The sequence below is a fragment of the Protopterus annectens genome, chromosome 2.part0 (assembly GCF_019279795.1).
Source record: "Protopterus annectens isolate FY-2018-M chromosome 2.part0, PAN1.0, whole genome shotgun sequence".
In the NCBI taxonomy this organism is placed as follows: domain Eukaryota; kingdom Metazoa; phylum Chordata; order Ceratodontiformes; family Protopteridae; genus Protopterus; species Protopterus annectens.
Window position 1 is genome coordinate 1132481007 of NC_056728.1, and position 26488 is coordinate 1132507494.

General features: G+C 40.5%; 1 protein-coding gene across 1 annotated transcript in view; it reads left to right on the top strand.

Moving 5' to 3' along the window:
- The window catches only part of FOCAD (focadhesin), a 2336882-nt gene that overhangs the window by 1457447 nt on the left and 852947 nt on the right, over window positions 1-26488 (top strand). The window contains exon 21 of the mRNA XM_044060381.1: window positions 25476-25597. Coding sequence (XP_043916316.1) covers window positions 25476-25597 — 122 coding nt within the window. The remainder of the gene's footprint in view (window positions 1-25475; window positions 25598-26488) is intronic.

Here is a 26488-nt window from a genome sequence, read left to right on the forward strand (position 1 = left end):
AGTGGATACAAGACACGTGGCCTGCCAGACTACAACATCTACATATCAACTTGAAGGAGATGTTAGCAGTCCAATTTGCATTAATAGCTTTCAAGGATTTACTTCTTCCAGGGCAGGTGTTGGTTCTAACAGACAACACAACTGTCATGTGGTACATCAACAAGCAAGGGGAACACATTCTTATCCTCTATGCAGACAAGCAATGATTTTGTGGGAGACTGCTCTCAGTTTACAGCTCAATCTTCAGGCAAGGTTTCTGCCGGAGCACAGAACTCCTTAGCAGATGTGTTGAGCAGACGGATTATGGATCCCCACGAGTGGAAATTGGATCCTCATGTATTTCAGAAATTGACAGTGTCATGGGGAACTCCAGACATAGATCTGTTCGCTTCTCCACTAAACTACCAGCTGCCAAAGTTTTGCACAAAAAGGTTTCATCCCACAGCTTGGAAAGTGGATGCTCTTTCTTTCAATTGGAGCAATCTTCATGTGTATGCCTTTCCACCTCTGCCTCTCCTCCCAAAGGTACTCCTAAAGGTCAGACAGGACAAGCCAAAGATGATTCTAATAGCTCCAGATTGGCCTCGACAGCACTGGTACCCATTACTGAGAAGTCTGGTTCGGGAGCCTCCATGGCCTTTGCCTTCGATTCCACACCTGCTGTCTCAAGAGAACAGTCATTTACTCAATGTCAAACTTCACACTCTTCATCTAACAGCCTGGCATATTCTGTTTTAAACCCTGGAGGGTCTCAGCTTCCGCAGCAAGTTTTGAATGTTATTTTGGAGGCCAGAAGGCCTAGTACAAGGAAAGTATACGCAGATAAATGGAAGAGATTTTTATTTTGGAGTGCAGCAAAGGAATTTGATGTTGCTAAGCCTAATTTAAGTGTGGCTCTTCAATATCTTGCTGAGTTACTGGACAAAGGTTTGTCCTTCTCTTCTATTAAGATTCATGCTGCAGCAATTTCTGCTCACTATGACTGTGATCCACCATTGTTTTCTCATCCTTTGTTTAAGCAATTCCTTAGAGGGGCAAAGAATATAAGACCCCCGCGTAGAGCTCCTACTCCTGCTTGGGATCTCAATTTTGTGTTGGAGAAACTCACTCTACAACCTTTTGAGCCTGCAGCTACTGCCGAGTTGAAATATTTATCATGGAAGACTGCTTTTTTGTTGGCCATTACCTCTGCGAGAAGGGTTTCTGAATTACAGGCCCTTATGGCAGTTGAGCCTTTCTTAATTTTCCATAAGGATAGGGTATCTTTACGTACTAATCCTTCCTTTATGCCTAAAGTGGTTTCTAGTGTGGCTTTAAACCAAACTATTCATTTGCCTACTTTTTATGCAAACCCCCAAAATAAAGGGTAAAAGATTTTGCACACCTTGGATATACACAAGCAGTTGCGATATTATTTGAGCAGAACTAAAGGGTTCAGGCAGTCTCAGCAGTTGTTTGTTTCTTTTGCTTTGGGTTCTCAGGGCAAGCCTGTGTCAAAACAAACTATTTCTAAGTGGATTGGGTTTTGTATTGCTTTCTGTTATTCCCATCATGGTAAGGAGATTCCAGCTGGGATTAGGCCTCATTCCACTAGAGCTACTGCCACTTCTACAGCTTTTTTAAGGGGGGTGGCAACTAAAGATATTTTGGAGGCAGCTACTTGGAGTTCAGTGCATACTTTCTCTAAGCATTACCACCTTCCACTTTACTCTAAATCTAGGGCTGGGTTTGCCACTGCTATTTTACAGGGCATTTTGGCAGCTCCTACTACTTTATAGTTTTGCCATCCTCCCTTACCTCTGCTTTGGGATTCTACCCAAGTGTAAGGACTGCAGCAATGTGAGATGAAGAACATAGTACAGTTTTGTACCTACCATAAATGTAGATGTTCGAAGATCCACATTGCTGCAGTCCAATTTACCCTCCCTCCTTCCCCTCTGTTGTTAGAGGCGGTTGTGTGGTTTGGGTTGTAAATATTGTACATATTGTATATATTGTTCATATGATTAGTGCAAGGGTGGTTGGTTGTTTTTTGCTGTCTTTTGGTTTTGACCTTTCTGTTTAGGGTCTTCTGACATCTGGGGCAAGAAAAGACTGGGGATATGACGTCGGTCATGCGCATTTGTACCCTGACATCCTGATGTCAGTCTTAAGCGCCTTGACCGACGTCAGCCTAATACTTTGATATTCGGGCCGACCGAGGACAGCGGACTACCCAAGTGTAAGGACTGCAGCAATGTGGATCTTCGAACATCTACATTTATGGTAGGTACAAAACTGTACTTTTCTAGTAAATTCAACCAGACAATATAGATGGGCACAAATTATTAATTTCTTACAAAGACATATACAATGATCAATATATGTACTAACAATCAAGTATATTAAATATCCTATTTAGAGCCACATCATGCATCTGAATATGGTATTGATAAGACTAAACAGTCATATCAGGAGACTGTGTGTTTGAGGAAAGAGTAGCAGCAGGAGTGGAGCAGGACTGTAGTTAGTCAGGTGTGGAGCAGGGACATAACCATTTGTAGCTGGGATGGCTTTTGATAGATTTCTTAAATTTGGATAGAGAAGATTCCAGGGCAGGGAGTTCCAAATTTTGGATATGCAAGATGAGTAGAGGGAGTCACCGGCATGGTTATGTGATCTAGTAACTGTAATAGTAACTTATCTGTGGAGCAGAGTAGCCTAGGACAGGAATACTGGTGAATTAGGTTGTTTAAAGCTGGTATTTTATTTGGGTGGGAGAGGCGCTTATAAGTAGTGATAAGTTGATTGTAGATTAATAAATTTGGCAGTTCAAGCCAGTCCAATTGCTTTTGGTTATGACAGTGATGGGTTCTAAAAGATGAGTTATTAGCAAATTTGGCTATTTGATTATAGCAGGTTGCCAGTTTGCTGTTTTTTTTTTTTTTGGATAGATTTGTTAGTATTGGGGATGCATAGAGTAATGCTGAGAGCAAGTGAGTGCGAGCAATTGTGGTCCTAGCAGTATGGGTCAAGTAGGACTTGTGTTTGTGGAGTCTGTGAGTGTTTTTAATAGCTAGATTAATGTGGATATCAAAAATTTGAATGTGTTTAGCATCTCTGCCCCCTTTAAGTAATGGGGGTGGGATTGAGTTCCAGTGTTTGATACATAGTGGGACTAGAGAGAGTTTCCACAAATGTTGTTTAGATTGATAGTAGTAATTTGTTGCACAAGCAGGTATTTCTGGCTGGATGATAATACTGTAAAGTGTTCTGTAGTGCTAAGCATTTGTTTGGAGACTATAATGGATTGTGTCTGGTGATTGTGAGTTGCTAAGCTGGTTTAGACGCTTGAGACAATTTAGTTTTAATGCCAGGCACTGAAGTGTTTTATATGCAAGACTGAGTGCAAATTTACCTACGGTGTGTGATAGGCTGACAATTTAGTATTGTAGGTGGTGATTGTGAATATTAGGGAGGCATAGAGTAGTGATGGAAGAAGACAGGCTGATGCGAAGGTACATTTGTCAGTATCTGTCAAGTTGTCTTTGATCCTATTTTTTTGGGAGTGGAGTGGGTAAGATTGAGAAGTAGATGTCACTGAAAGACTGTTGACGGAGTTCCTGTAATTTACTTATGGATGAAGCAGAACATTTGAGGTTGGAATTGTCTGCATGTTGTATGAGAGTGGCCAGTTTAGTTGCAGTATGAAGTTTTTTATGAAGATGTTAAATTGAAGAGGCCAGAGTACTGATCCTTGAGGAACCCTGACAGAGACGTATTGAAATTTCCCAGAGATCCTGTTGCCATTTAACTGCTTGCTGCTGATTGGATAGGTTGGTGTAGATCCAGGAGAAGGGGGAGAGTGAAAGTCCTAAGTTAGCAACTTCAGATAGGAGCTTGTGGAAGACCATATCAAGACTTTGAATAGTTCAAAGAGTGAAGGAATTAAATTGCCTTTATTTCTGTTTTGAGTAACAGTTTTAGTGAAATTAGAGAGAACTGCTGTGTTACTGTGGTCGGACCTGAACCCATATTGGGTTTTAGAAGGGGGTGTGTTGTACATTGTGTTGTATGATCTATGCATGAATACATTTCTTTTTTTGAGAGAGGTGGTAGGGTTACTGTGGTTCTGCAGTTTAACTCAGTTGATGTACCTCCTTTATGAAGTGGTATTATATAGGATTTTCCCAGATGGACTGGAGGTTTTTCAGTAACTAATCCTGATGATCAGAATGGAGTCTGGAAAAGCTAGTGGATCTGCAATCATTTTTAGAAATCTGGTTAGAAGTTTGTTTGAAACTATGGTTGTTTTAGTTGGCTAGAAGCATTGTTATGATTGAAGTTGGCACAGGAAATTTGAAAGGACTGATTAAGGTTTGCTAAACCAGTGAGAAGGGGAAAATGGGGTTATCATTACTCAGGGAAAGTACTGTATTGATAAATTGGTCATTGTATTGGATAGCTATTGGATCATTTTTGTTAGTAGTAGTAGAATGGGGTATGGTAGTTTGGCCTGGGTGTATTAGTTTGTTTAGAAATGCCCAGATTAATTTGGGATTGTTTTGATACTTAATTTGGAGATTGTTGTAGCAAAATTGTTTTGTTTTAACATGGAGCTTGGTGAGGTTTCTGAGATGCCCAAAGTTTTGGAAGGTAGATTGTTTCGTTTTTATACCATTCTTTCTTTGCTTTGTCCCTTTGTGGCATAAGATGTATGGTCTTTCTTGTTAGCCATGGTGGTGTTTTAGATTTTACCCTTTTTGTTCCGACTGGGCTAATTCATTTAGAATTTTGGGGAGAGTGTAATTGAAGTGGGTGACTGCTACATCTAGGGGCATTCTTCTTATTCGTAGGTTCATAGGTGTGTATTAGGCTAATGGGCCTGAAGGCTTTACAAGCCTAGCCCATAGAAGTGCCCTGGCATTATGCCACCCATCATTAGTTTCCAGTACCTCTATCAAGTAGAGCCATTGGAGTGATCCCCAGGGTGAACTTTCTATTTCCCATCCGCTCATCAAGATTTCACTTGAAGAGGGCTGGTGACCTGCTCTGCTTGACATGTATGGGAAGTCTATTCCAGAGTATGGGTAGTCTCTGGGTTATGAACCTGTCTCTCCAGCATGTTCTGCTGATTGTGATAATGAGGCTGAGGTCTCTGGAGCATGTGATGTGGAGGGATTGGGATTTCTTTAGATGTAGCATTTCTGACAGAGCTGGGTCAGACATGGCTTTGTAAGTCAAGCAGAGAATCGCCTCTTAGTAGACGATATGAGACAGAGAATAGCTGGAGTTTTTTTGAGTCTGTTCGTGCAGGACATGTGTTTAAGGCCTAGGATCCTCTTTGTGAGGTACTTTTGTGGCCTCTCCAGCTATTGCAGGTGTCTAGTGAGGTACATGCCAAATGGGACATTATACTCTGATTGGTCTAATGAGGGAAGAGTAGAGAGAAATGATGACCTCTTTCTTCCTGGATGCAAAACCTTTGGTAATGAGATGTGCCAAATAGAAGGACTTTCTGACTACAGTGGCAATGTGGTGGTCGAAGGAGGGGTTGCTGTCATCCTGTGTCCCCAGATCTCTTATAAACCCCTTCAGTGTTCAGTGGGCTCCCATCGATGTGGTAAATAGTGGGAGCTGAGTTTTTCCCAAAGGAGATAATGACACATTTTTTGGCATTAAGCTTAAGGCCATGGTTTCGAAAACAGTCACTGGTCTCAGTGAAGCCTTTCTCTAGGATGTCTGCATCACTCGGGGAGTTAATAATGGCTCCCAGCTTGCAGTTGTCTACGAATTTGGTCAGCCAGAGTCCCCCCGTGTTGGCCTGCACTTCTGAGAAGTAGATGCCAAACAGGAGAGGACTCAGGACCGATCCCTGTGGGACTCCACTCGTGACTGGTTGGCAGTCGGACTTGGAGTCCATTACTTTCACACTGTGGGTTCTATCTGTGAGCCAATTTGCAACCCACCTAATGATATATAGGGGTTGATGCCTAGTTTGCTGAGTTTATCAATAATTCCTGAATGAGGAATGGTATCAAAGGCCTTGGCCAGATCGAGGTAGTCTGTATGATCTTGCCTTACCTTCATCCACCTCTCTGGTGACGGACTCAAAGAAGTCAACCAGGTTGAGCAGGAATGATCTACCTTTCACAAAACCAAATTGCGTGGGATCTAGAGTTTGGAGATTCCCTATATCCTTGTTAATTAGGTCCATAATGATGTGCTCCATAGCCTTACAGGCTAGTGGGGCGATAATTTCCAGGGTCTGTAGTCGCTCCTCCTTTATGGAGAGGGATGACTATAGCATTGAGCCATTCGGTAGGGACAAAGGTGAGGCTTTTGTAGAGGGTCAGGGCTGAGATAAATGTTCCTTTGTCGTATCTGATTAGATTACTTATTTGATTATGAACGATATGTTTGGCTGAGCTAAACTGCTTTCTAATTACATAGGTTGAGAGATGTTCAGTGATTGTATCTGGTTAACATATAGAGGATTTTACCTTGTCTGCTATATTTGTTAGAATCCAGTCGAGTATGGATTCTTTGTTGATATTTTTGTTATTTCTGATGGGGGAATTAATCAGCTAGGTAAAGGCAAATCATTATTGTGTCCTTGGGGTTGTTGCAGTTCAGGCTGGGAGCCTGTATTTATGTCAACTTATGCAGGTTTCTTGGTGGATGTTGTCAGTCATCCAGAGAAAAGATATTTTCTGCACTGTTAATGTTATTGCCTGGTAGGATAAAGATCAGTGAGATGTATATGGCCTTTCTTTGGTTGACTTTGAGGTGAGAGAGTAGAATTATGTAATACTTTGGATGGTTTGAGTAATTTCTAAGTTTGTTTTATAGATAATTGTCATGCTGCCTTGTCCCTTTTGTTTTCGATCTACTCTCAGTATATGAAACCCTGGGGAACTGATTTCATTGTCAGTTATTTCTTCATTTAGCTATGTTTAATTGCTAACTGAAGTATCTGGAGAATAGAAAGCTCAACATGTGGTTGTTGTGGAGTTTGTTTCAGATAGTTCTAAGAATCATGCTTAACTTAAGTAAGTTAGAGTTGTGATAGTTATGAGTAGAGTATGAGATAGTCATGTGGGTATTTTATTAGGCAGTATACGACCCCCTGGCAAACTCCTTAGCAGAAGACCTGGAGTGCAGGGGTGGGTCTATGGATAGGTAGGCTGATATATATTTAAGCATACGATAAGCCAGTCTTGTAAAGGTCTGACAGGTATTTCAGTACTTTAGCCACTTAAGCATGTTTGAGTCTACGTTCCTGGACTAACAGCAGATGGAGAATCCTTTCCAATCAGCTAAGTAATATTTCCTAGTGTTTGGTTTCCTAGCTTCCCTTAGGATCTTAAGTAATCCTCAGAATACATGTGCCTACTTAACATCAGTATGAAATCATCCAAACTGTCAGCCTTGGACTGACCAGATTGGATTGCAAGAAATGACCCTTTGTTTTGAGTTAGAATATCTGGACACTGAAACAACACTTCCTGTTTTCCTCTTGCCTAGTTGTGGAGGAGAGAAATCCAATGTTACCCTGGCAAAAAGGTGGCTATTAGAAGGACTTCTTTCCTTGATTTGATGAGTACCCTGTGGATCAAGGAATGCATAAAAAATAGACCTGTCTAGATCTGAGGAAAGGCATCAATTTTCCTAGCTTCTGGATTTGCTGTCCTACAGCAGAACAGTTTCATTTGCCTGTTTAGGGTAGAGGCAACTAGGTCTATTTTTGGCAAACACCATATCTTGATCAGGTCCAGAAAGACATTTTTGTTTAGCATCCATTTGGGTCTGCTGGAGATCCAGTCAGCCTGACTACTAGTATATTTTGTTGAGAGGTGATATTGGCTGTTGTCAGTCATGCCCACCCCTTGAGTTGTTTCCCAGAATTGTATTGCCAGCCTGCACAGAAGGTTTGTGTGAGTTCCTCATTTTATCTACCACATCACAGTGGTGCTGTCAGTCATTAACTGGGAGACCTCCTCCTTGAACATGTGTCTTAAGCCCATCAGTGCTAGAATGACCACCATCATTTCTTTTATGTTTTTCTCATCTTGCCATATGAAGTTCTCTGAACTTAAGCGTGCGCCCACATGGGCCCTCCCAGTGTGGCTCTGAGGAGTCTGTAGTGAGAATCATGGTCGGCTGCGGTGCTCTAAAGGATATCCTTTGATTTAATTTGTGCTGTATATTGTACCATGCAATTTCTTTTCTGACATAAGGAAGAAATGGGATGATGATCTTTAGGAACTGTGAGTGTGCTGACATCATCTGCTGGTTAAGTAGCACTCCAGCTTCCTTATGTGTTGGTGGGCTACGCTTACCGTTAGGATGCAGGGTGCATGTAACCAACAGTCTGAGTATCTCTCTCTTGCTGAGCGAGGTACATAGGTAGTTATGTTTGCAGTCCAGGGGACCATTGAGCAGCCTAGTCCAAATTTGGAAATTAATCCAAGTACTGTTTGGTTACATGACCCGTTTAAGGTCACACAGTAGGCAAAGGAAGGCTGAAGGAACCACAGAAACTGCAGCTCACAGTCTTAACCTCTACTAAACTTCCAGACATCATACTGTCTTATGCAAAAAAATTTTTTGGAAGTACAGGGTCAGTTGACACACTTTGTTGTCTCGGAGAAAGTGAATTCCAAAACCCTGATAATTTCCTGCCTTAATTAAGCTAGGGAGAGACCATCTCCTATGCAGAGGTTACTAAGGGATGCCATTTGTGTTGCAGTAAGCAGTCAGTGCAGCTAGGCATTTAGTGAAGACACTGGGTACAGTAGGCAAGCCAGAAGTCAGGGTTGTGAACTTGGAAATGTTTTCCATCTGCTACAAGCCTGAGAATCTGCCTGTCTTGCTTGGCAGTAGGACTGTGAAGGTATGCATCCTTTAGGTCCAAAGACACCAAAGGGCCTGGAGTGGTGGAAATGACAGGCTTTGCAGAGTTAGCATTTTGAACTTTGAAAAATTAGAAACTTGTTTTAGTAGAGCAGGTCAGGAATGGGTCTCTGAGTCTTCCTTTGTTGGGGCCAAAAAGAGTCGAGTAAAATACGGGTCCTTCCTTTCTAGCTAGTACTGTCTCTGTGACTCCAGATAACATACTCATGTTCTCCCACTTTTTTTTTTTTTTTTTTTGTAAATTGCATATCCAGTCTCTCTTCCCAATCTTTTCTAACCTCCTATGATTGATTCCTATAGTTATCATGCAGTATTTTATATGCCCTTCTAATTATCCCTTTTTTGAGTAGCTTCGGTTGTAGATTCAACTAAAAAACTCTACCAGGGCAGGTCTTTCACTTAGGATTCCCCAATCCCTTTCTGTTTGCCTATACTCAGATGTCAGTCTGATAGAGAAGATCGTCTCTAGCCTGCAGTCCAAATGTCTTCCTGGCCTCTTCTCATTCTATTGCCTTTCCCTCTGTAGTTATTTGCTCTCAGCATGTTGGTTACTGTGCAGATTTTCTACAATAAATTCCAGCCCCCCCCTTGCCTGTTCACCGTATCCTTAATTGTAGTCATCCCTTATCGGCAAGATTTCCTTTCTTCATTCTCATGTTGGATTAGTTCTTAGAATACTTTCTGCTACTTTATGAATATAATATTCTTTATGGCAGCTGCTGTTCTGCTTATGGACCTATATCCAAAATCTCATACACTCCTTATTTCTTGAGCCTTCCCCCATTTCATCATCATAATTTTCCACTTTGATTTATAGCTTTCTGCTTGTATTTGTGTATGAGCCTTAAGGCTCTAAAATATCCATTCAAATCAGGTAATCCTAAACCACCTTGTTCTTTTTGAAGGATCAACTTATGCCACTTGGCCCTTGCCCTCTTCCTCTCCCAAATACATTTATTCAACTCTTTATTCATTGTTGTTCACAGCTTCTTCTCTGATTGATACAAATATGTCTGACTTGCATATAAAACTAAAGCAACTAAGCATTTTTCTGTGCTTATATCTTGCTATCCATAAACAAGAGCTTCCAGTTTTTGTTTTTGTATTATCATTTGTTTAGTCTCTTCCCATGTAGTCTTAGCTGCTGTACCATAATCCTTTTTAATCTGTAATCATAAATACTTCATTTTATAGTGTCCCTGTAAATATGTGTATCGCTGGACCCAGTTCATGTGTGGGTACATCACTTACAGCTACAGCCTTTGTTTTATCTTCATTCATTTAGCTTTCTGTTACAGTACTTGTGTAATTAAGCAAGTCACCATTTTGGTCAACCATAGGGCTCTTTTCTACTTGAGTGTTTGCCTTCTTCCCCTGTAACTAAAAGTGCACTGACTCTTACATTTGTCTCTCTGACCCTATTTTTTACAGGTATACCTTGTACCTTTCTGGCTTTCACTCAGACATAGATTCCTGTTGAAAATTTTACTTGTCTGACATTTGAACAAGTAACCCTTGTAAAAATCCTCAAAATTGTATACTGTTGGTCTGTCTTTCCTGCTAAACATAAGTAAAAGTAAAGTGCTGAGTGCAAGTAACATTAAAGTGCTGAGTGCAGAATTTAGGCCCTTACATTCAACTTATCTCATTGGTTCATCCCTGGGTTTATCCCTGCTCCGATTGCCCTCGCTTTGCACCCCACCCTGCCCCCAAATTCCTCCCACCCCTGGTGCATTTATTGGCACAAGACCACACCCCACTTTTTTAAACCAATCAGTAACAACTTGTCACTCAACAGCACCACCCTCAACCTGACACCACCAGTCCTCCAACTCTACTATTGCTTTTGCGTAAGTTTCAAGTCTCATTCAGTAGGTATGATATCGCCCAAAATAGTCTTCTTAGCTCTACGTCTACCCCTCTTGCTCATCGCATATCTCCTAACCTCCTACGAATGTCAGGGTCACCCAGGTTTCCACTACCCTAAATTCCAAACATCCATCCCATCTACAACAGATAATAATGCACCCTTACTCACTCTCCTCATGCATATCTCCTTAACCCCTAAATACTACCATTTTACTAGACCTAGTTACATTAGCCCTAAAACTAGACAGTATTACAAAACTTTATACCAAATCTTAAAACTCATACTCTGGATACACTGCAAACTCACAAAGGATGGCGAGATCCACCCAAACCCAGGTTCATCCCCACCTGTTGACCATAATCCCCCTAATATATCCCCTACTACCATAGCAACAACAAATAAACCTAACTCACTGCTGGCCTGCCATCTAAACATTAGGAGCATAAGTAACAAAACTCAGCACCTGCATGTGCTCTTAGCTGCTTATTTCCCAGATATATTATGCCTAACAGAAACGTGGCTAAAGCCTGCCACCAAGGACCATGAGATTCTGCCACCAGGGTACAATATGTTTCGACTAGACCGTAGCACCAGAAAGGGTGGTGGGGTATCCATACTTTACAAGTCTACCCTATCTGTCAGCATAGACAACCAACAACCACCCCAGTTCAATAATGCTGAAATTCTTATCTCAAAACTACAAATTAATAAAAACAAAAATGTAAACAATATGTCTACATTCCCCCAGGGAGGAACACAGAAACCTTGGAAGACTTATTATATTGGTCATCCAATAACTACCCCCCCCCCCCCAAGAAACAATTGTTCTTGGGGATTTCAACATTGACTGGAACACTTGCTCTTGTGAACCCCCCACAACCCACATAAACCTCTGTGGATTTACTCAAATCATAACCTCACCCACCAGGACAAGAAAATCCAATAACAAGGAAAGTACCCCAGATTGGATACTCAATACCCATCTTCAGTCCTATAAATCAGACACTTTGCCTGATGACCTAAGTAATCACTCTCTCACCTATGCAGTCAAGCTCAGAGTAGACTGCTCCTACCAACCCACCTATAAAACATTAAGAAACAACAAGAATTTTATTCTCACCAAGTTTCAAAATAAACTTAAGGCATGCAACTGGCCAGTAGATGAGGCAGTAGCATACTTTAACACCAAATTCCTTGCATTTCTTAACTCCCATACTCCCAGCCGCTCTATTAGAACCAAAATTAATATTGCACCGTGGCTTTCTAAAGATACCAAAACTTCACTCAGAAACAAATCATGGGTCACCTACCGAAAAACAAAAGCCCCACTTGATCAACTAAGACTCAGACAGCTAAGGAATGACACCAAAAAATCCAAAACCTTAGACAAAAAGAACCACTACTACCATCTACTGCAAAAACACCAAAACAAACCTCAAAGGTTCTGAGCAGGAATAAACAAACTACTCCACCCAGGCCAAACCGCCACCTCAGCTTCCCAACAAAAATCCCCAGTAGACATTGCTAATAACTTCAACAGCTTCTTCACAGAGACTCTCCAGTCTCTAGCCAGCCAACTCTCTCCCAATGGCTCTAATTCTAATGTAGCCACACCCAGTACCCAAACATACTTTACCTTCCAACCTGTTCCTACTCAATGTATTCATGCCCTTCTTAAGAAACTAAGACCCAACACCCTGGCTGCCGACCTCCTCCCAGCAGACTGTCTGCAAAATGCTGCTCACACCATAGCATACCCCATTTCAATCTTGATCAACAGAGCTATATCTGAAGCTACTGTACTCACTATATGGAAAATCTACCATGTCATACCTCTCCATAAAGGAGGCAGTTCCACTGAACTGTCAAACTTTAGACCCATAGCTATTCTGTCACCTCTACCTAAAATTATGGAGAAGTGTGTACACACACAGCTCATGCACTTCCTCACACAGAGCAAGCTGTTGTCCAACTTTCAGCATAGCTTTAAGCCACACCACAGTACTACTTCTGCCCTCCTGTCTTTCTCTAACGTCATTAACCACAACCGCAATAATAACAAACTATCCTCAGCACTCTTTCTAGATCTGTCCAAGGCCTTTGACATGGTTGACCACAAAATGGTTATAAATACCTTGAAGTCCTTCTCCTTAAACAACCATGCACTCCAATGGTTTCATTTCTATCTGCAGGACAAGCTATCATCATCTCTCTTACCCATCACATTAGGAGTCGCCCAGGGCTCGATACTAGGACTCCTTTTTTTCTCCATCTTTATCAGTGACCTTCATTCAGTCATCCCAGATGCTACCTACATTCTATATGCAGATGACTCCACCTTGATTTGTTCTGACACCTCACCAGCTACTTTATTAACATTAACCCAAAATACCTTCAGTACAGTGGAAAAATGACTCTCCAGTCAACATCTAATCCTAAACCCCAACTAAACTAAGCTGTTCCTCTTCTCCCCCACACGCAGGACCCCCCCCCCCGCCATCCTTCAACATAACCGCTAACAATGGCACTATCATCTCCCCAGAAGCCCAAACTAAACTACTGGGTGTCATAGTTGATAACAACCTGAAGTTTGATGCACATATCAATCAAATTGTCAACACTATTAATAAAAAACTTGTCTCTCTCTACAGAATCGAACCTTTCCTTACCCCACTTGCTAGAACTGCAATTGCACATTCCCATCTACTATCAACTCTTCTCTATGCCTCACCTCTATTCTCCAACTTAAACAAAACAGATCTTAATAAAGAGTTATCCTGCTATAACCACATTGCCAGATTTGCTACTGGCACAGCCTACCGGACACACCACTGTCACAACCTAAATCGCCTAGGATGGCTTGCTGCCTAGCCTACTGCACTTCAACCAGCTAATAGTGGCACATAAAGTCCTTTACCAACCAGAAAATACACCTGCACTAAAAAATATTACCAGCACCCAGCCACTGCGATCATCCATTAGACTCCTAGTTCAAACATACAAATCCAACTACTCAGCTGGGGGACTCTCTTTTTGCCAACTCTTTTGGAAAAACATAGAACAGACTCCCAGCTGACTTGACTCTAGAACCCTCACTAACTCAATTCAAAAACAGACTCAAGAAATACTTCGAAACTCATTGGTTATGTCCTTGCACTAACCCCGACCAGTGACCTCTCTATCACTTAGGTGCCTTACCTTCAACTACTTCTAACTTTTTTCTATCACACCATTTCAGGAAGGGTCAGTTGTATAACTGCTGCTCAATGTGTCTTAAACCTGAATGTAATGTTATGTATATATATAACTTTGAAAATAATGTTATGTAAAGTGTTTTATAGTAAGTTATTACTATATGTGCTAAATGCTGGTATTGCTTATGATTTTAATCTGCTTGAAATTAGCATTTGCTAAATGCTCAATGTGTATTATCTTGGAGCTTTTCTCCCTGGGCCTCCTTTGAAAATGGGCATATATCCAGTCGGACTATCCCGGTCAACAAATGTAAAATAAATACATTTTATATCTTGTTATATACTTTATTTATATGGGTATTCTACCACTGGGATTTTTTTTTAAATTTCTTATATTTGGTGTGGATAGGGACTGCCGTATGAATTCAACTGTGTAAGTGGAAGTAGAAGTCTGAGGCATTTTCAAATACCATATAAATTATACATTCCTCAAATCAGGAGGATTCCAGCAGAATTTATTTAGGTAATCGGTTAACTGAAGAAGGTTTGCTTTTAAGAAGTCCCTAGACACTGAGATATTTACAGGGAACATACCACCAATTTTAAAAGAAAAGATTAATTAATGGTCTTATTCAACAAGGCAGGATGATGCATATAGAGGTGTGCAAGAAGTGGTCCTATTTGTAAGGACTAGATAAAAGATACTGGGACCCCAGTAGAATGGGTTAACTATTTGTAATAGAGTTAGCGTTTATAATGTAAAGGATGTATTGGGCATGCAGCCATTAGTTAAAGTCCCCCAGTAGAAGGTGTTGGGTTTAAAGGGGATTTCAGCTAATATGTTAAGATAGCTATGCAGCTCAAAAGGGGGCAAAGAAGGTAATCTGTAGCTTACTATGAAGTTGTAATTAGTCTTGTTTATGATGATTTGGACATCTAAGAGTTTTTAAATGTGTCCTGAAGAATCTGTCATGAGGTAATGATCTCAGACAAGTAGTTATACTCCTTCACAATTGGCTGTAGGTCTGAAGACACAATAGTCACTGTGTCTAGGAATAGAGGAAGAGCTTTTATTTTTCTGGAGCCATGTCTGTGTAACTATACATATATGAATTTGTTCAGGAGAGCCTTAGATTCTGGCTTTTTTGTTTTTGTTAAGAGTCCTGGCATTGAGTAGATCCACATTTATGTGCTCCACTTTAGAGTTAATTAGGTTGGAATGTCCATCAGATGGACATACCAACCTTCCACTTATAAATTTCATAACCATTCATAACATCTTTGACATTCGTTCAGGGCAAACATGTATACTACTTCCACATAAATCAAAAACAATGAAAATTAACTTGATATATTCTCATAATTCTGTCCTTCCCCCTTTATTATTATTACAGACTTTTACAGTTTAAAGATTTCCATCATAATGTGTAGTAACGTGTAAGTGAAAATTAAACTCGTAGGACAAATCAGGCTGTGTAGGGTTTAGGCAGTAGTATTTGTACTCTCATCTGAAGTTACCTAAACAGACTTAATATATGTTTTTAATACTCATCTGAAAACACAACCTTATATTTGATGGTAGACTAACTCCTCCTTTTTCATCACACATATGACCAAATTCCAGTCTTATAATTTTGTAGTCACAATACCTTATGCATCTCGGGGGGGGGGGGGGGGGGGGCACATACATTTGTAGTACTCCCATAACATCAAATAAAGCATTCAACTTAAACTCTTTTTAGAAAAAAAGTTTTTCCATGTAAGACATCTCTTTATAGAATAAAGTCAGATTAATTTAGCATAATGGAAAAAACACACAGGGAGAAAATATCTTAGAAGCTAGATTAATTTCACTTTATAGAAGTAATAAGAAAGTCACAGTTTTAGATTGTTAATGTAAGAAAGTCACAGTTTTAGTTGGTTAATATTTGTGTGGGGCTTTATTCCAGTATTCATAAAACCCTTCTATCAGATTAGAGGCGGTCCATTGCGTAGCCTGATATCTCATGGCAACAACAGCTACATGCTGGGAATGCAGACACACAGATATCATCCCCAGTCACTCCCATCAAGGAAATCTTTACTATCCTTGTGTAACCCATATCCTATTCTCATTTTATCAGTTTACAGATGTCTAACAAATCTTGTTGTTACTTCAGAGCTATACCCTGTATTTGAAAGCCTAAAATAAAAAAAAGATTACATTATGTTTTCGAACAGTTTATTCCTAGAGTATTTTAATAACAGAATTTGTCTCACTGTAGAAGTAATTTTATACTTGTTTGTCAACTCCAGCGGTGTACAGCTTGGGCATCCTTAATTTGAGTAGTGGTTCTGATAGCTGACTGAGTTGGCAACGGTGGATGGTCTTGCTGAACATGGGTGGGGGGCAGGGCGAAACAGTCCTGGGGGTGGATTTACAGCTCACCAGTCCACTCATCTTCAACCTTCTTCTTTTTGTATTTTCCAGCAAAACCAGTTGTTGCTCACTGTATACCTTTTAGCCGTAAATGCCCAAAAACTTTTCTTAAACTTCATCTGCTTTTTGCTGTAACAGCAACATGACGTTTTAGGGCTCCCTTATTGAGTCACTATTGTTAGTTTCATAAAATTCCACTTGTGTGGCATATTGCTCTAACATTCCGATTAATGTCTTGACTTGTACATTAGCTGTTCCACCAGTCTCCCAATATCTATCATGTAAACCTCAAAATCATTTTTTCATCATCTTGATTTGTAGATTGACATGGCCCCTCTTGAGCAGTCTAATTCACCATCTCTTCCAGAGTCACACCTTCAAAGGTATTTGCCAAATCTTCAACCATCATCACTTTCTTGAGACATTATTATTCTGATTTATAAACTTTTGATTTGAAATTACACCAAGTTGTTTAACACATCAACACCCACTTAAAGCATCACTCGATCTTCCCCAGGAAATGTTTTTTTGAGTCATTGAGTTGTGAACCATTGGTACTCGAGTCTGATGACTATCCTTTCCAAGTCTCATGATCCAAACACAATATGCGACAGATGTATATATACAATGTCTCTGGAGGCAAAACTCTTGCGTACATGCACTCAAAATAACAGTCTGGTTGTCAAAAACACACATGCTACACCCACTGTACATAGTATGCCCCCTATAAATTGATCTACTTATGCTGAGGAATATAAATGCGACCTTCCCAAATCCCAAAACCGTCACAGACATTCCACCTGCAAAAATTATCTTCAGCAAGCTCGAAACCACTAAACAGTAACACAATGTAATACTGCATCTGCAGCCACACCTAGTGGAGCCTCAACTACCAAGCCTATAAGGCAAGACAATGCACTACACAGGATTCTAGTCATAGGGCACTCCATTGTAAAACATACTGATGTTCCACTTACCAGGCTGAACAAGGAAAACATAACGGTCATTTGACTATCAGGGACCAACATATGCCAAGATAAACATGCACACAAGTCATTGTGTCACAGTTACCAGTATAATTCAGTCATAATCCATGCAGATATATTTACCTGAGACGTGCCACCCTAGACTATATAAAGAGAGATGTTATGGAGCTCTGACTATGTCAAAGGCTGTTATTTCTTTACCATTGAGCAGCATTCTGCTTTCACTAAGGATTGTTGGCACAATATGAGCAGAAGATGATTGACTTTAATAATTGGCTTAGTTTTTGGTGTCATTCTAGGGGGATACAGTGTTTATCAGCATGGAAGGACATGAATAACAAACTACTTTGCTTTGTCAAGGATGGTTTGCACCTGCTACCTCTAGACTTTCAAATATTGGCCAAAACACTGTCCTCCTCATAGAGCCTTTTAGGCAATGCCAAACTGACAAAATTTCCAACTTAGCAAAATTTACCCAAGGAAAACTAAAGATGTTATTGCTAAATGTTTCGAGTCTAAACAAGAAGCTCTGCTCCCTTAAAACTTTCCTCACCTTGGAAAGTGCAGACATATATGCAGTTACAGAGACATGATTTTAACTCACAAAGTGCCCAGGCAGTGTGAGGCTTTAGTGCCTTCCGCACATTTAGACCAACCACTGCACATGCAGGGACTAAAGGCAGAGGTTTCTCAGTGTCATGTCTTCTGTGGTAAGACATACCACAAAGCAGTCTTCTTCACAATAAAGGGCAAACTACCTTTTATTAAGTGATAACCTGTTAAGATTTCAAGCATCTCCAAACCCAGATAACACAACAGCATATTTGGAATTATTCATAGAAGCTTAGCGCAACTGTGCCTGTAACTAAACAAAGATAGCTGTGTCTACCAGAAGTAAGTCCAAAGCTAACTTTAAAAAACAAACCACTCTGGTAGAATCCAAAATTAAACAGGTTGTACAAGAAAAGAAAACAAGTGATAGTTAAAGTTAAGAAGTGTAACACCAAAAATGATAAAAACTTTCTTGTTAAACTAAGTAGACAACTAAGAGGACTAATTAAGTACAGCAAAGCAAATTTTAAGGTAAAGATAGCATCTCAGGCCAAGGACAACCATTAGGCCTTCTTCAACTATGGTCAGAACCTCAAAAGCAGCATACGGCAGTGCGCCAAACTGCTGGTAAATGGAGTCACTTTCACGGAATGTAGAGATGTAAAATATCTCCTGGGTGACAAATTCAGCTCCAACTTTATCCCTACCCCCAGGAAATACCATCTAACATAATACTCCTCCGACAATCATAAGGGAGCAGCACTTAAAAGACACTTTCTAAGGCCAAGAATATAGTTTCAGTGGCCCTTGATACCTTCCCAGGGTGCATCCTAAATAGACTGAAATGTGATCTATAAGTGCCACTAGACTCAGAATTCAGTCATAGCCCCTGAGCAGGCATCATGCCTTGCAAATGGAGGACTATAATAGTCATCCCTTTGCATAAGGTTGGGCCGTCAGTGGATCCTGAGAACTACAGACATCAGTCTGACTAGTCTCATATGCTAAGCTATGGAAAGAATTATCATGGAAATGATTAACAGTGACATATCAAACCTTCAGACACTAGACCCAACCCATTTTGATATCCTGAAAGGCATGTCATGCCTATTGAACCTGGTGAACTTCTTTGAGAAGGTCACCAAGGTAATAGATAAAGACAAAATGGTGTATATTTCTTACCTTGACTTAGCTAAGTCATTTGTTTACTATGCCTGAGTGGAGTACTGTATCAGTACATGGAACTGGGCATAAACCTCAGTGTAACCATCTGGCTAGCCAGCTGGCACGCAGATAGGTCCCAGGAGGTTAGGATTTGAGAAACGACTTCCACAGAGAGACTAGTCACCAGTGGAGTCCCTCATGGGTGTGTGCTGGGATTGCTGCTCTTTGACATTTCTCAGAAGTCAAGGCCCATGTTCAAGGGCCTCTGACTTACCAAGTCTGTAGATGGTGCAAGCTGGGAGCAATCACAGAAATCCCCAAAATGCTAACATTTTACAGGAAGGTCTAACACACAGAGAAATGACTAGTGCCAAAGCCACTGCTTTAAACCCAATGCCAGGAAATGCATAATAGTACCTTTTAGGAAGTCTGCTACCCTGGGAAACTACATTATTAAAAATAAAATCCATAAAAAGTAGGCAACGGTTGACCGGGATTTGGAGACTTACGTAGATGGCAGCTTGGCTTTTGAACAACTTGTGTCTAAGGTAATAAAAAAATGATTCTGCGACACTCAACTTATAAGTAAGGGCATGGCATCTAGGTGCAGAGAAGTAATCGTGCTGCTATAATCAGTCTTCATCAGACCCACCATTCAGTGTAATACTCCTTTCAGTATGTACCTGACCAGGCACATGCAACAACTATAACTTCCACATAACTTCCTCACAAAGAGAATAGAAGGCATAAGCGCAATTCCCTATACAATTGTCTCAAAGGGCCTGTCCCTGTCATCGATTTCCTGCAAACTGCTGAGAGGCAATTTGTGCCTGGCAGTCGTGGATCCCAATTCCATGACCTTTTGCATATCCACAAAATGAACAGTATCAGTACTACTATATCCAAGGATATAAACTTTGCTTGCAATTTAAATATGGCTTGTTGGTGGGACAGTTAATGCATCTCAGAGAATTCCCATTTTTCTAGAATAGGCTTCCCATCCATGTGAAGCAGAGCCCTTCCCTAACCGTGTTGAAGAGTAACCTGGACCTGTGGATGGGAAGTCATAAATTCATCCCTGGGCTGACACCTATGTCTCTGGAAAGAAGCAGAAGTTAAATCATGCCTTAACTAACATACACCTCTTAAAACAGCCTTTAAGGCAAAATAACCCGTGGGATGCATTTGGGTTGCATGGCTAAGCTTATAAAGACTTCAGTGGTCTGTAGCCTGTTTTATACCTATGAGTCTGTGGTGGTCCAGGCTCAAAGTGTACACTTGGTTCTTTCTTCACAAGGGCTTATAGTTCTGGGCCTAGATTGTAAAGAGATGTTTGAGTCTGGTGACACTTGACCACTGAAATGTTGAACAGCACTCTTAAGAAATGCAACCTGATGCTAGCCCCACTCCTTTCCTGTCCTCGTACCACCTGTGGCAGACTGGCCTTCAGGCAGCAGATCCTCTTCACTCAACTTCCAGGAAATACATGTCACATGATCAGCTCACTCTATTGGTGCTTGTTGGCATGTGGGGGGCCTCCTTACCCCTTATGATTCTGTAAAGTATTTGTGGTTCAAGAGACTATTTTCTCCAAGATGGATATGGACAATTACTCCTCCCTACTCTGCAGCTCCCCATGGGGTGAGCCCTCTTTTGAATATATTTTTAAAGCTGGAGAAGTCCTGTGTGGACTAGACTATCTGCCCTATTCCTTCTCTCCAGGAACGTCTTGGTGATTGTCTAGAGAAGTAGGAGGAGGAGATTTGGTCCACCCTTCTTCATGTAGACAGTTATTAGGGCACCCATTGATGCAGTTTAAAAGCACCTGAACTTGCACTCCCAAAGATCTCAAGAAAGCAGTTGCCCTCTGTGAACCCCCGGCAAATTAAAGCAAAATCTTCCCAGGTGGCTGGCTGCTTTGTGATTTTGCCAGTCCATCACAGAGCATACAGGCCACAGCCTTTTGTCAACTTGCCACTTGAGAAAGAGTCTAAAGTTTCAAGTAGAAAGTAAGAGAGTTTACTCCTCTACAGTGTTTGGTATTAGAACCCTTGACTATTCATTTCACCTGTCCAGATTCCAGTTGTACGTTGTAGATCTGGCACTAAAGAGGCTTTATTCCCTCCATGAAACTGGCCTTAGTGAGAATGTTAAGATTTTTGTCTGCAGTTTTTAGTGTGGAATTACTCATATCCCACTGATGTTATGACTGTGTTGATCCTGTGACTAGCACTGTAAACCCTGCATGGCTGTCTGCAGAATGGCTTGGCTGTGGCTGTCCTCATTTATTAAAGAACTCAGAAATTCCATTCTGAATGACCCTGGATGCTCCTTTCAAGGGGCATTTTCTTTTCATTCAGTCTTCTCAGGATCTGATAGTTACTTCTTGATAAGACAGACCCTCGCAGGCATGCGGGACCTTGTGTGGTCCCTCTCTCTCTAGCCCCCTATAACTTTTCTCCAGCCTCAGTGAACCCTAATGAAGTAATCTTTTTGTGGACCAGAAAAACTGTGGAGGGATATTTCTGGCCCAGCAGCTGCAGTTGTGATTATTTTCTGGGGTTACATATGGAGGACTGTGGTTATTAGTCTCCTCTACCTTGGAGAGCCATCACAGAAGTCAGGTGTATCCTGGACATGGCTGTGGTCTGCAGCCATCTTACACCTATTATTTTCTCTCTCAGAAAGGGATCTGCTACAAAACCATGTTGTCTTTGAACAGCTATTGGGTCAGGCCTCAACTGTGCTTTGCTCCTTCTATCGTTTTTTTCTGGTTTTGACAGTGAAAGATGACTTCCGTCTTGCACAGCACTTCAGCAAGTTTCAAGGAGTATGTCTGGTATTACTACTTTCTTGTTTCAGACCAGACAGATTGCCTCCATCCCATCTTTGACATCTGCAACTTCTACAGCTGTAATCCTGTATTATCTGGTTCCAGGTAAATACTTTTTCGGCAAGGTCATGACCCTTTTGCCACAGGGCACCTGTCTGGTGTTAATGGGCATGATAAACACATTGTGGCACATCAGTGTCTGGGTTCCTTTGGTTCTGTTTGGGTGGAGGTCACACTTAATACAAAGTTCTGCTGTTTGGAATTTTCCCATATATTGTGAGAATTAAAACAAGATGTTCATAGTTTACTAGGACCTGTAGGATAATGGTCTCATGTTCTTTTACGTGTTTGCCAGGCTTCTGGTAACTGAGCTGAAGAACTCCCCCGTGGCATCCCAGGAAGTGGGTGCTCCCATGGTTGCTGTCCTTTTGAGAGTAAATACAAACTGGGAGAATTCCTGTCCAGTCCCATGTCTGGGGATTGTCTTCATCAGAATGGAGCTGTACAGATTCCATTATTGGTCATTCCTACCCTTGAAGAGGGCCAAGGGTATAATGAATTTAGCATCCTGGATGAGGATTCAGTAGTGTATTCAAACTTGGTTGTTCTTGCTCTCTCTGAGCTTGGAGCCCATCACAAACTTCACGATGTCATTGGCATATCTCAAAGTGCCTAAGTTGCTGTTGACCTTGAGAAGTCCGTTTTTTTTTATTGCCACCACACACTTGCAGAAGTTCTTCTTGTGTTATAGACCACTGTTGCTTGGAACAATGGATAGTTCTTTCCAGTCTCTAACTGGCCCTCCCACTCCTACAGTTGAACACATTGCAAGTCCTGAGAATAACTCCTTTGCTGGTAGAGGGAGCTTACTTCAGATCCTCTATAGTTTAAGGAAAGTGATTCCCTGGAAAGATTGTTCCACATAATCTAGATGGAACTGAATGGAGTCCTGGCTGTGTAGGTATTGGAAGGAAAGCTACTTTCAGGTCTATTTCTAGATTGATTGGACATCCAGTCCATTGCGTTGTAGCTAACCAAGCAAGGGGACATACAATTCTATAGGCATGCTGAGATGTGAGGGATTTAGCAGTTGTTCAGAGATGGAAGTAGCACTCTGCATATCCTCTGGAAATATTCCCCACATGAGATGCTCTCAAGTGCAGTTTTTCTCATAATGAAGGAGGCTAGGAGTTTGCCTCTCTGCTGGCTGAGGGTGGTAGATTTAAACTGTTATTGCAGCAGTACATTTAATAATTTTCCTCCCTAAATGAGTACAGACACTGCATGATGACATCATGGGAGAAGTTGGGGGGGGGGCATATGCTGCTAGGGTCACATCAGGTGCAGCATGCCAGGAATAGTGGAGGGATCTGTGGTTGTGTGGGCATGGCAAACAGGAAAACAGCTGGAGGGCAAGGTGGAGCCAGGTTAGGAAGGTGAGAACTTTTTACAGATATTGTCAGGATCAAGATCTGAACTGTGCAAGTATCAGAAAATAAGTGATGGTCTCAAGGGTAAGCTGCTGTTAGGCAGTCTGCACGTAATGTCAACATGAATTCTGGCAAAGGATGTGCACACCCTGACGACCGGTACATCAAAGACAAACATGCCATATTGTATTGTGCATTCTTAGAAGACGTGCTGTGCTAGAAATGTATCTGTTATATTCCTTTAAATATATTGTTCCAGATTGTAGGTTCCAGAAAGAAAAAGGCTTTAGTATTGTTTTGTAGTTTGCCTGAAGGTCAATAACAATGTATAATGCTGCTTTGTTGCTGCTGCTTACTTTCTGTAAATATCTAGTATGAGACATATCATGTAAATGACTCTGTTTAGGGGAACATTAAAAAGCTCAAATGGGGTTGTCCATAGTTTAAAAAATAAAGGTGTACTCTGAATTGTTAGGAAAATTAGTAGTAGATTAGTACAGGGACCTCATCTGTTGCAAAGAAGCCATATAATCTGTAAGAAATAAATCATCTACACAGGGAAAGATTTTCAGAAAAATCATTCTCAAAAACTTTATTAAGTGTTGTAATGGTCGTAATTTTGTTTATGCAAAGAGTTTGCTATACTGGATACTAATGCTGTCCAGTAGATAGGTTCATTGATTCGGTATTAGCTACTGACATTGAGGTAAGCTACCAGTCATCTTAATTTGCAGTGCATACATAGAACTATGCATCCACAAATAAAGGATATGCTGTATATTTAAAGTTTAAAGGTGCCACACACAAGTAAAACATAACTGTTTTTTTGAGGTGGAGGAATTACAGTAACACTGCAATGTATTTAGCCAGATTTGAAGAAAATGCTTTTTAGATGTCATTGTAATGTGTGCAACCCAAAAATAAACAGACATGGTAAATGCTTAATTCTTACCAGCTTGCATGAAGTGTGTCGATGTGTGTGCGTGTGTATATATATTATATACTATACACACACACACACACACACATATATATATATATATATATATATATATATAGTCTATATTATAACAGTGAACGCTTAAAATAGAGAACACTGTATAATCGACCCTAAAATATTGATACAGCAAAATGCTGAACACATGGCCCAGTGATTTTTTTCCCGTGTATTCGGGATTTCACTATTTCGATTAAAACTGTTTGATTAAACAGCATTTGCTATTTTAAGCATCCGCTGATTTAATAGGGAACCTAAATATATATATATATATATATATATATATATATGTGTGTGTAAAATCTGTGTGTGCACGTGCTCGCATGTGTGCATGCTTACTTTACTTACAGTGGTGTGATGTTGCAGTTAAGTGCTGCACCATTTTACAGCTGTGTAGTGTAAAATTTAATATTCAAACACTAGACAATAGCCTCAGGCTCTCTGGCAATTTTAAAAGAGAAAGCTGACTAATTAAATATCTAAACTCTCTCCTTAGAAGAGTCTTACCACAGGCCTAGCAGCCAATTGCACCATGTAATCATGCAGACACACTCTGCTGCAGTAAGGCAATTTTTTGAACACCTTTATTGAATTATTACTTGTGACATAGACATGTTTTAATTTATATAAAAGTAATCAACTGTATTAAGTTAAAATTAATAAACATTATGCTTCACATAGTCTGAGTACTTGATCTTTAACTGGGAGTGTAAAATTCTTGAATGGCACATTCATGTTCAGTACTGTAATCAATGACACTTTGGCAAGCTTTGTAGCCTTGCATGACGTAGGGCACTTTGAAGCTGTGATGGATGCTGGCATTCACATTTATTGTGTAGTGTGTATTGCAGTATGTAAAAAGCAAGATGTCCAGTATGCATTCTATTCCCCACACGAGTACTAGTAGGAGATGTTTCTGAATTAGTGATGAATTTATTTTTTAAGCACAATAGGAGTATCACTAATTTTATATTAGTCTTTTTGTTGTATTTTTTTCTTGCTCGCTAAACTTGACGAAGGGAAAAATCCTAATATTAGTAATAGAGATTTTCATTCTGTTGTGGGATGCATTACTGAAAGAAAAATGTTAGCTGTACCATTTTTATTGAATGAAATTTTTACTTACATTTTATAGCTGGCATGCTCCTCTCTTTTGAGCATCCTATTCAGACTGATAGAGAGGGACGACCCATAACTCGGTTCCTCGTTACCCGGGGGCGCAATTATCAGCAGATGGTATCAGCTCTTATACATGAGGTGAGTAAGCTTAAATTATTTTAGGTGATGCTGCACTTGCTTGCTTTAATGTTCCTGTACCCAGCATGCTATACTGGAAGCAAGGTGCCCCTCCTCATTTGTTCTTTAATAAAGATTGAACATTTTTTGCTGTTGTGTACATTTTTAAAATTTGTTCATATTTTTACCGGTCATTTCTTAACATTTTGTCTTTTTTTTTCACTGCTAAAATCTGAAATTTGTGTGTTCTTGATTTAAGGTCTTTCTCCTCTGCGTCTTCATATAGTCATTCAAGTTACATTTCTTTGTGGTTGGCATCTGTAATTTCTACTTAGCACAATATTAATTTTGTTTTATAAACAAGGAACTAGTTGGTCATGTTGACTTTTACTGTGCTAGTGCATGCTGTGACTTGCAGCCATAAATTTAGATTTGTTCTTTCATTTATTAGTCTTGCTTGTTGTGTGTTGTTTCAGTATAATGCAAAGGATTATGATCAGATATCCAATCATAGCCAGATCCAACACTAGGAAATCTAGGCAGTTGCCTAGGACCCACTAGCCAGGGAGACCCACTGGCTAGGGTGCTGCCACAAACTTACATGTTTTTCTTTATGAATGCACTCTGTGTGCATTACATTTCTTCTTTAAGGACACACGCAGAGTACGTCCTTAGTAGCACCTGTACATGTGTCTTTAGTACAGCGCACACATTTAAACTGGAACTGAGCAGAATATGCAATTTTTTAAAGAAACAAACAGCATGGAACATTCTGGATGAAGGTTGTTATGCTGTTAGGTTAGTGGATAACTAAGAAATGAGCAAACGTTGTTAAGCTGATGTCTGTGTGTGTGTGTGTGTGTGTTTAACCAGGCTCAAACCCTCCACTTTAGTTAAAGGAGACAATAGCCT